The sequence below is a fragment of the Pygoscelis adeliae genome, unplaced genomic scaffold (assembly GCF_000699105.1).
Source record: "Pygoscelis adeliae isolate BGI_AS28 unplaced genomic scaffold, ASM69910v1 Scaffold22, whole genome shotgun sequence".
NCBI classification, from domain to species: Eukaryota; Metazoa; Chordata; class Aves; order Sphenisciformes; family Spheniscidae; genus Pygoscelis; species Pygoscelis adeliae.
Genome location: NW_008824350.1, coordinates 3,688,046 through 3,699,895, shown reverse-complemented (window position 1 = coordinate 3,699,895; position 11,850 = coordinate 3,688,046). Strand labels below are relative to the sequence as shown.

At 36.8% G+C, this 11,850-nt stretch overlaps 1 protein-coding gene across 1 annotated transcript in view; it reads right to left on the bottom strand.

Moving 5' to 3' along the window:
- INO80 (INO80 complex subunit) overlaps window positions 1-4,595 on the bottom strand; it is a 59,806-nt gene extending 55,211 nt beyond the window's left edge. The window contains exons 1-4 of the mRNA XM_009319231.1: window positions 4,403-4,595; window positions 3,357-3,523; window positions 3,193-3,260; window positions 1,583-1,741 (exon numbers count right to left, since the gene is read on the bottom strand). Coding sequence (XP_009317506.1) covers window positions 1,583-1,741; window positions 3,193-3,260; window positions 3,357-3,523; window positions 4,403-4,545 — 537 coding nt within the window. The 5' untranslated portion in view covers window positions 4,546-4,595. The remainder of the gene's footprint in view (window positions 1-1,582; window positions 1,742-3,192; window positions 3,261-3,356; window positions 3,524-4,402) is intronic.
- Window positions 4,596-11,850: the final 7,255 nt, after the last annotated feature.

The following is an 11,850-nucleotide window of genomic DNA, read 5'->3' as shown; positions in this document are numbered from 1 at the left end:
ATACTTTCAAAACATACTACTCTATCTTTTCAATACAGGTGCTGCCCAGCAAGACAGCACATTACATGAAATGGTCCAGTCATGGACCTCCTATTTGTTTTGCTTGCATTCCCAAATTACATATCTGTTCTAGTTTATCATTCCAAAGGATGTAAAAGGATGGGTTTAGATAAAAGGCATTTAAAAGATTTCCACGCAGACAAACAACTTCAACATTCAGACTGTCAAGTAAAAATATAGCTGCCTCAGCATTTTTTCCCCAAATTATCAAAAAAGTCAGTATATTCCAAGCATTATTCAATTAAAATATTAAAGAACTATACACAGGTTATGTATAAACAGGCACATTAAACAGTACAGGTGAGAAATTAACTATTTAAAACCTAGGCATACTATTAAGCTAATAAAAGATTTTTGAAAGGTGAGAACATCAGCATAAACAAACTTTTTTGGACAGATGTGTTTGCCCCCTTCATAACTGTGTACTGGTGATCTGATAATACTGTGGTTATTTCTACCGGATATTATTTCTTACTAGTCTGGAAATAGAGATTTGCGTAAAATTTAACAAAAATTATGACCTGTGTAAAAATTGGGTGTATGAATATTTGCGTAGTTATGTAATATTTCAAGAAGCTAACACAATGTTGGTTTAGAACTTAACAAGTAAACAAGGGAAGGAAGTGGACAGAAGCAAAGACCTGGGTGGGAAAATATTTCTTTGCTCTTCTGGAGAATTTCAAAAGAATATGAAACAAGAAGACAAATTTTAATTTCAGACACATCCTCTGAGAGCAGAATAGGATGACTTCCTTCATCTGAGACTCCTTTCTGGTGCAATTCAAAACAGCAATGAAAATAATTTCTGCAAAAGCCCTTATAATTTGAAGAAATATATTATTAGAATCAAAGTAGTCAAAAAAGTTGGCCTAATATTAAGAAAAATGCAGAAATGTGGCAACTATTTTCTTATAGGAAGGGAAAAAAAGAGAATGAGAGAAGAAAATCCAAAATAAAAAAGAAAAGTAAGAAAGGAAAAAAGAAAGTCAAGTAAAACCCCGAAGAATGACAGAAAACAGTAAGGAAGAAAACTAGGAACTCCCTTTCAAGAAGGTAAACATTGCCTTACTACTCATCACCTCAATGATGATGCAAGTATACTGCTTTAGGTTTAAATATACAATTTTACTCCTGAACAGCAGCTACTACCTGTATTAGAATTTAGCCCACAGCACCTCAGTCTTCATATATACTATCCAAATCTTGCATTCTAGTACTCTATATTTGTTCTAGTGACCAGGACAGAGCGTTGTGGAAGCTACATATAACACGTGCCAGTACTAGCTAGATAAATTATTGACAGATTCTCAGCATAAGGCATCAGCAGCTTTTCAGTCTGTATGTAATTAATTAAATAACCCTTGTCCGAAACTGATGCTAGATTGTTCTGTCTACCAAACAACGGGATATTTTCCAGTCCACAAAATATTATGTTTTTTGATAAAAATGTAAGAGCAGTTAAAATAACGCAGTTAAAAGAAAGAATAAAAATCAAGGAAATGTAAAAATTCTGGATTTTTACCTCTTTGTCTTTGCTGTATTTACTTTGATGCAGTTTCTTGTATTTGTGTAATCGCAGCATATTGTGAAGTTCCTCCCTTGAAAGAGAAAATTCTTCCTCCTCTCCGTCCTCATCACTTGGTGAATCTGTGTCACTGGAGTCATCACTCAGAAGAATACTCTAACAAGAATAAATGGAAACGAATTCAACAATCACAAGTCCCTATGCTGAATTGTTTGTGTATGCAAAGCACTCTTGAGCCTTTACCTAATAAAGGGCTGCAGGTCTGGCCCACAACAATACTTGGCATTTACAAAGCATCTTCCATCTGAAAACACTTCAAATGGAAAATAGTTTTCTGAGGTACAGTACTGTGTAGCAGTGAATCCAATACACATTTTCTGATTTGGGGGGAGGTAGTTTTCTGTTAGTTTGGTGATAGTTACGTCATTTTAGAATCCACTTTGTCTGTTTGTGGTCTCAGAAAAGCAGCAGTGAGAAAATCCAGCATACCAGCAGGGGCATTTTGTGATGTATGGTTGCAGGTACTTTCCTACCCCATTTGTAGTTTGTCCTGCTATTCTACCACTTCCGCCTGCATCAGTTGCAGCAGGTTTGGCTCTTGTCTGACCTCTCGGCAACCTGTTTTTGCTAACTAGAGAAGGCTACAGTACAATGAACATGCAAAGATGGCATAAAGTGACCATTCCACTCTCTCCTTCCATCCTCATTTGGACCTTGTACTGAGTTCATCTTAGAAACAAATTTTCAGCCAAGTCCCAAATGTCCATTTAATATATTTCATAATAGCTCATTTTCATTTGGACAGCGTACTAAAATTACACTCACTGAAATTTAACTAAAATGCTGCTGCTCACCAAAATTGAAATGCCTACTGTCTATTTTGCTACATGATGAAAATGAAAGCCTCAAATCTACAGAGACTATAATTCTATTTTGTTCTACCCAAAGTCTAATACAATATATCAACTGCCACATACTCTTCTTTCTTTCCATTTCCAAGACAAGAAGCCTCCGTAGAATGGATTTTTTGCTTTGGTAAGTGTTTTTTCTTAATGTAAAAAAACAAACAAACAAACAAAAACACCCAAAAAACCCCATTCCTTTCTTCTTAGCAAGGGACACTAGCTCCAGTTACCTCAAAAAAAAAAAGTGCGGCAAACAAGCCAATATAGAACAAGACCAAAGAATTCATTTTGAGCCCTTTTTTCAGCAACACAAAATATTACCACATCTCTATATTACCTTATGCCTGTGAGATTTTGCATCAATTAAACTGCATCACATGATTTAGGGCAGCTCTTAAAACACATTAGCCTAGCTTTCTGAGCTCTCAGTAGTACACGTAAAGTAAAATTAAATGGACTACTGAGATGAGAACAAACTTATGTAAACTTACTGTATTTGGAAACTGTATTTGTGATAATATGTGATAATGTTCTGACCAGTGCTCAACTTATTTCCTTGCTGCAGTTTGCTTGCTTACATGTTTCTACACCATGATCTACGCTGGATGACAAGATGGAATCACTCACCGCTGTCTACAGGATGTTGACTGGAACTCTACTCACAGATTTCATAATAGCTGCATTTTTTTCCAGTATTCTTACCTTCAGCCACTTTCTGCTTTTCTTCAGTTTGGAAAAGTTATACAAGGTTCCTTTTTCAGACTTTGGTTCTGTTTAGTGAAAAAATAAAAAAAAAGTTCTTAAGAAATGATGCTTTTCCCAGCTTATCCTAAAGAAAGCAGAGATTCAACCTAGTGCATGCCTACCTGGCTGCAGTACTCCATTCAGGGAATGTGTGTTCAGTATCCCGGAATTCCCTGCTCCAGAAGACTCCCCAAGCAAAGAGTTTGGAGGCTCTTCCTTAACTTGCATCAGGGGATCCCCAGACTGAGGCAGCAAAGGATTGTCATCCAATCCATCTTCACTTTCATCGCTGCAAGAAGATACGTAATATGGTGACAATGAAAGGAAAATATTCAAAAGAGGAGATACCCATACAACTTTCTTACATGTGGCCATTTGTCTAAAGGTTTGCGAATTGAGACAGCTTCAGATGTAATTTTACACATTAGGAATATCGCTGTTAATAATTTCCCGTTAACCCCTCAGCAGTAGTTAATCATCAGACCAGCCTGGCTATGCTGTCAACCTGCACCTTCAGTCTTTAACTAGGTATCTAATTTGAGAAGCATAAACTAACCAAGAAACTAGTATCAAATCAAACCAAAGCACAATATTGTCCTCCTCAGCACTACTGCACATGTGCGAAATATAAAGCTATACCTTTTTCTACTCCTTGTGTGGATCTTACTACATGCTTGTAAATATACCTGTTATCTATTACCCACACAGTTAGCAGTTCTGTAACTCTACAATTCCAAAACGCTGATGAAATTAAACGTAAATTGTTTTGGGACAGAAACATACCGTGATGACTCACTTCTCATCATTACAACTTGCATATAAATTCTGCATCTGACAACAGTCTTTACATTTCATTTACGGCTACAGGCCATCTCCCTGAAAAATCAACTTAGTACTTGTTCATCCTGCTTTCTGCAGACCAAGAAAGTTTTGGCCACCCAGTGATAAAAGAGAGCTTTAAAACACCATGCTAATTTGTATGTGGGCTGGGACACACTGAATTATCGGTGTGAGCTAAGAGAAGCACAGTGCAAAATCTTTAAAGGAGAACAGTTTATAATGAAAAAGTCACCACTAAACCCTTAATATGGTGTTGCCTGGGAACAATATAACAAAAATGCTTGTCTTTCCTCGGTATTCCCAAGGAAAATGGAAAAGGTTTTGGTACCTGGATATACTCCTATTAAAGATGGCAGACGTCTGTCGTAAAAACTGATCCAGTTGCAGAGCTTTCTCCAGATATTGCAGATAAAGGGGTTTTGCCAGCTCTGAGCAGCTGCCATCCTCCCTGGCACCCAGCTCTGAGGCCATAGAACAGACTTCTCCTCATGCACAGGTGCCTCTGAACACACAGCTGTTAAGAAGAAACAACAGTCATCCTCACCACCGCCTCTGAAAGGAACGAACTCTGTGAGCAGGCAAATCTACTGCACACTACACCAAATGCTAGTATTTCGCAGAACACATAACCGAGGTAGTTCTGGGCAAAAAGCTTAGGTTGCAGTTAATAGGTATATTAAACAAACAAAGAAACAGAAATTCCCACTAAACTTTCTACCACAATATTACCATAGCCAAAAACTAGATTCCTAGTTTTCTGGTTTATGACTTCATGATGCCATTTAATAGGAGTGAGAACTGCACTGACCTACTATGATAATCCAAGTGGTGACACAGAAATGCAAAGTACAATGAAGCCAGTCCTTGAACATCTAAAGTAAACGTTCACCACTATTAAAGATAGTATGTTTAACTCTGAACAGAGGGCAGCCGTTTATCATGAAAGCAATCAAATTATTATTCTTAAGTTGAATCATAGATATAAACTTACTCCAAAAAGGAAGAACTACTGAAAATATTGTTCTTCTATTGTTTTTACCATTCAGTTCACAGCTGTAGTCTACAGAATACTTGTAAGACTTTTCCTTTACTTTAAAACAATGCTACTCTTACAGCACTCAGAACATAGCTGTCACCTGTTGACAAACAAGCTACAAATACTTGACCAAAAGAACTTCTGTTCTAAAATTCAACTGTTATCCTTATTACAGAAAAAGTAACACATAATTAGCAAGTTATTACATACTTTTTAGATTTACAAATTTAGAACATAGTCTAGCTTCATGTTTTTTCAACTAGTAAAAACAGCCTGCATGATTTTCATTTTTTAGTTGTTCTCAGGATTTTAGATTCTTAAAAAGCAAACACATCCTCCCTGCAATATTTGCATAATGCATACTTTAAAAATAAAACTATCAAAACATTTTATTGCTCTGTCAACTGCAGTTTTATTTTCCTTCAACCACAAAAGATGTCATAACAACTGCTACAGTAATAGCTCCATCAACTGGAATTTTATTTTTCTTCGATTACAAAAGATGCCATCGTTGTTATAACAGTGAGAAAGATAATTTTAAATTATTTCCAAAGTCACAGTTGTTACTGTATAAACGAAAGTGCTGTCAATACCCTAAATACGATAATATTTACTAACAAATAAATGCCTTAAGCTTTTGCTTCTGGTGGAGGACAAAAATAAAACCAGTCAGCTTTTGAAAGACTTAGATTAATTGTTCTTCTGAAGGATTCTTCTCGTTTCTATCACTTCTTAAAAATACTACAAAACCAGAAGCAAACTTCACATTAACTTACTGCAAAACATTTCATATTTGTTCAATCATTAAATTGTTAATGACTGAATTGTTTTAAGCTTATGTAAATGAAAACACAGATTAAGTATCTGGTCTTCAACTTATTCTCTCCTCACGTATACAGTCTGAAAACCAGCATCTAACTTTTTCCAAGTCTTTTATCCTCAAAAATTACAGAACAGATTCAGAACTTCTGAAGTTATAAAAAACTATGATAAGTGATTACCACCTTGGGACTAATGGCTGTTGTTGAACAAAGGCAAATTTTATTATTTCTTAATAAACACCTAGCCTTCAGTTAACATCTTTACCCATACAGAATAAACAACAGCGTGCCAGAAATTGTTAGACAGGAAAACAGCCCTCATTTAAAAATTATTTTTAGACTGAAGCTATCTAGGTTCAGCTTTATACATGCTAGATCTTCCTACACTTGACAGCAGTGGAATGATTGACCTCTGTTACCAAACGCCCATTTCCAGCAGAGGTTAACAGACAGAAGAAAGCACCTGAAAACTTTCCCTATGATAAGGGTATTAAGATTCATGTTTTCCAAGAAACTTTCATCTACGTACATCACATTGCTTAACAGTCATCTGAAAAAAAAACCACCCTAAAATCAAGAGCCATCTTCCAAGAGACAGGGCCATGAAGAAAGTAAAGAAGTTAGAAAATGAGAGGAAACATGAAACTTGTGTCTCTGATGGAAGAATCATTCAGGAGGAGGTAGAAAAGGACACCAAGAAGGTGAAAGTGGTTTTCTTTCAGATCACCGATTAAAATGATATATATTATAGGAGCAAGATTTAATCCCTAGTATCATAGCAGAAAAAGTATGGCGATCCCTTCTATCACTCCATTTCAAAATGTATCCGTCAACAACAGCATGTGTTACGTGAACATGGTATTATTTTACTTTCCCAGCCAAAATGTCACGTGCAACCATTGTTTAATGATTTTGCTCAGAACCACAAGGCATCTTTCACCTGTCTGCTCTTTGCAGAAAATCTCCTTCCCAAAACTCAACATTTGGTAGCATTGCCTGTCCTTGAGGCACTGCGGGAAAGAAACGTGTCCCAAGGGGCATAAAGCACACAGGACTTCGTTTGGATTCATCGCCTCCAAGGAAGCTAACAAACCAAATGTGCTCTTTTGCACCCCAATGAGCCTTGCCCTCACAAAACTACACAAGCTTAACAGCAAAATAAAGGGAAAGAATTAAGATAGATTTGAGGTCAAGTTTTTAATTGCAGGACAGCAAACAGGCCTGATGCAAAACAAACACAATTATATGCCTGATCTAAAATGAGTAACTGGATGCTTTTCTAGCTGCCCAGATGCACTTGCCTAAGTGCTGGCCTAAGCGGATCCACCAGACCGGATCACTGCCTCTCCCCCGCCCAGGCAATGGTGCTCATCTGGCTCCACGCTCATACAGCTTAGGAGATAATCCAGCAGAAGACTATTTCTTTACTTGTGAGATATAAATGACCCTATGAAAAGAAGATGCTATCAGATGTGCTTAGTAATTAGAAAACTAAGATATTTTCTCAGGAGTGGCTCATTCCTATCGCACAGAGTTCCCAGGAAAATACAAAAGCAAGCGGTAATACCCTCTGTCTGCAATGACTGCAGTAACTGCTAAGAGTAGGTTTCATTCCATATTTTAACACATTAAATCCCCTTGTTGTGTACACTATGCGTACATGCTAAGTACCTGTCTCATCCATACTTTTTTCAGATACCTATGTTCTTAAATATTACTTCCCAGCTCAGGAAACCTTACATTTCCGCATTTAATAAAGTTGTCCTTGTGCTGACATAGTATAAGTACTCTGCATTTCACGCGTAGAAAGAGACATGCTTTTGCTTGTCTTCCTACTTTAACTGTCCCAAGAGGCTCCTGTACATACAAAGTTAATTACTCTTGTTCTCAAAACAGTTACTCGACTGTATCCTGCCTACCCAATAAACAAATAAACAAGAGGAGAGCTAAACAATATTCTTAAATGTATTAACAATGCCCAAAACAAATTTAGTAAGTGTTACACAGGCATACTGAATAGAGAATAGCTCAGTCATTGAATTCAGCCTTTCATTTATTTATATGCTAACAGTCCCACAGTGCTTCTCTGCTGATCGAAGTAATAATACGGGAAACTAATTGACAGAATCTTCTTTATTCTCTGTTCTTTTGTTCCCACTCTAGGTTTTAAGAAACAAAGATTTCGAAAGGCAAAAACTGCTTGAATACTGAAGCGAGAGAAGATGGGAACAAACAAGTGAGAAGCACACAACCACCTGATCCACTACAGTAGGTAACAGTGTTCAGGGCATCACCAAGACACTCCTTCAGTGGATTTACATGGTGATGACACTCATTCCACTTTTCCTTGCCGTTTTTGAAACAAATCTATCCTTTGCCTACTCAGATTAAGGAAGATTGCAGAAATACAGATTTTCAAAATGTTTTCACTACTGATGGTAATATTTAGGTAAATACTCGTGTTACAGGTGGTAAAATGACTGGATGCTGCAGAGTAATCCTTCTGCCATCACAACTTTCTTACTGATATACACCAATTGTATGTTAAGTTTCAGTATCAAATTCAGTAGTTATTTGCTTTCTCCCTTCATCTCCCTTAGAGTTATGAAAGTTTAGAAAATTGGCATTTGGAAATAAACAGCTGCTGCACTGCCTGGCTGGCACTTTGAATCCTCTAACATTCTTACTTAATCAGAAGCTCACACTGAAACCATTTAATTGTATCGTGCGGATCTCTGAATTATTAAAGGCACAAGTAAAATACCACCAGCAGGATCTTAGTGTTATATATATATATATATATATATAAAGTTCATACAAATAACCTTCATAACCATATATATATTTTTAAAGATCTAAGTTCAGTTCTGAAGAAGCCTTCCTTATCCTGTTTTAAATCACATTGCTTATTTCAATGTTAATGTAGGTGATGGGTTTCTTCACTCTGTTTTTCTCAAGTCTCACAAGTCTGCCCATTACAATGTCTAGTCAGTAAGTAAACACCCAGCACTGGAGAAGAATCCTCCAAGGACGTCCTCGGAGAGCAGAGTTATGTTTTATAACAAGGTTTCTAAGTTTTATACCCACCAACCCGCACCAACCAAACAGCAAAAACACCGCTCTCATGAAGCAGCTTAGCTTTTAAGTAGATTCTCCCAGTTTAAACAGATATCCACTGGCTATTTCTGAATGAAGTCCTACAAGTTTTTGCTACCGATATCAATTCAAAGCAGGAGCCCTGTAAGTGGCAAGCGTGCAGTTTGGCACTTGTGCCTAGCTGCAGGCTAGAAAGGATTTGCTTTGTATGGCTGTTTGAAATAGTACTTCCTCCAGGATTCTCTGGTTTTTCTTTTTTTCCTTCAGTTGCTGGCATCTGTACACCTCAGGTAAGGCCCAGAGGATTACTTTTTCTTCTCTTTATGCCTAACACTAACATCAAACATTACAGTAAATAATAATAACAACTACACTCCTAGCTGAGGGCACATAACACAAACACAAGCTGCCATGGAGGTATAAAGTATCATACATAGCAGCTAACCCACAGTACCCCTTCTTAGCCTATGACAAAAGCAAGGCAAATCAGGGAGGTACAACTAATTCAAACGGTCTCGCCTGCCACACACTAAGTGCATGTATATATGAAATGTTACCAGCCGGCAGGTGAGCATGCTTATTTATTCAAGTATTTCAGCCCAGAAAAGCAGAGTTTCTTACCTCTCCTCCGTCCAACCAGTGTAAGCACACTGACAAAACATACAAGTGGACAAAAACCTGAAATCCCAATTTACACATGGAAAGTATGTATTCCTCATATCCCTATTTACAGCATTGAAAATTTTATCCATAAAACAGGATTAAAAACTGGGAGCGAAAATACAACCTTCTATGCTATTTTAGTTCCCTCACAATTGTAGCAGTTTTCTGGGTTTTCTTCCACAACATGGTCTTTTCGTGCTTTGCATTTTGACACCAACTTATTAAGAGAGATTTTCCAAACTGATACAAACACCTAAGATACTTTTCTTTCTTGAAGAAATTTACAATTGAGACGTACAATTCCCATCAGAATAGCAGAATACTGTAAGGATTTCCTGTAGTAACATCTCCCAAATAACCCCTGACACAAACATACATATCCACACAGAAGACCAAATCAAGATCTATATTACAGTAATATCAGTTAGGTATATTTTTGTCAGATTTCTTTATAAGCATATAATCTGTAATACGGACAATTGTGGTGGCATAAAAAAGCTTGAAGAGGTATTTTGCTTGGAGGAGAATTACACTCTTCTTTTCCCTCTCACATTTTAGCTTGCTTTGATAAATGTATAGTTACACCGACAACCATTGTCCAGAATACACTTTATGCCAGGTCTTAAAGCAAAACATAATCCCCCATCTAGTCTTTTTTATGGCAGCGTCTTAAATATAACCTTGATACACAAGAGATTATTGCTTTAAAAAAAAGCAGATAGGAGGATATTTCACACGAACCTAAAGCCTTCAGTCTCCACTAAAGTCAAGTGGAATGAATAGAAGACACGTACATACAACTGAAGTGTGAGTTCACAACATTTCAGTCTGAAATTAAAAAGAAGCCATTTAATTGCTTTTCTGAGTAATGAAATCTAGTAAAAACTAGACACTGTCCTATATATGGTATGGTACTTCGCTGTTTTGCTTTTGTGGTAAGGTTTTATATTGTTCTCCAAGGAATGAGACAGCATTTCATTGATCTGTTCCACCTTTTAATTGCTTTTAAATACAGAGAAGAGCCAGTGGGGCACAGGCTCTGAATTTTCTAATTGCCACAATAACAGTCACAGATAGGGCCTAATTTATTATTAAAAAAAAAAAAGCACACTATACAGCTCTACAAAAAAATTAGCAGAAGCTATACATAAGTGAATGACAGAGTATCTTAAAACATACCGAACACAAAAGTTGGCATGTCACAGCTCTGCTTCCATGTTCATACTAGCAGAAAAATGACTAGCAGAAAAACAAACCTAACTATTTAATTGTTCAATTAGAATAAGTCTTGTCCCAAAAGGGCAGTTAACAGTATTTATGGAGACCTCTGACGATGCATCCATACTCTCTGCACTACATAACACCACCAACTGTTACCCTCACACATTGCCATTGCTTCACTCCTCTGTGTGCACAAAATACAAACTGCATGGATGTTTTCAGTTTTGTTTGGTTTTTACTCCCTCCGCCCCAGACCACGAAAAGGGAGCTATGTCCAAGAAAGCTCTAAGAGGACCATTTTCTTCTTGCCATCTAAAACAATCCCTAGCATGTAATTTAGTTTGTCAAATAGCATGCTTATTACAGAATTTACAGCTTATTACGTTACACCCAAATGGAACAAAACTTGCTCGTTTCAACAGTCAAGAAATGCAAGGCAGTATTTTAAGCAACTTTAACAATATACGTATGAGAGATGGACTAGAAGTGAATTACAGGGAATATCCTTAAACATTGGGAAAAGGTTCAAGCTACAGTCCTATTTCTTGTACTTTTCCCTCAGTATCTTACCAACCTCTGGATGTCACCACGTACTCTTATACATACGCATTAAAGGAATGACAACACAAATACATAATTTCCAATTCATGTAAATTAAAAAAAGGTGAGTGTTGGTCACATACAGGCATATCAGATGTGCTGTACAAATCCATACAGTAGATTTGTTCATATGAGAGAAAGCTAAAATTCTAATAACGCACATAAAGACATTTCGCCATAAAAAGGGAACTTGACTTGCACCATTTTCTTCATGCAACGAAGAAAATAATCTAAAGGAACTGATTATTAGCATCTACCACACTGCTGAGAGGGAAACTTACCAAACGAGATCAGCAACAGGGTAACCAAAAAAAGGTATGCTAAATAATACTGATGGCA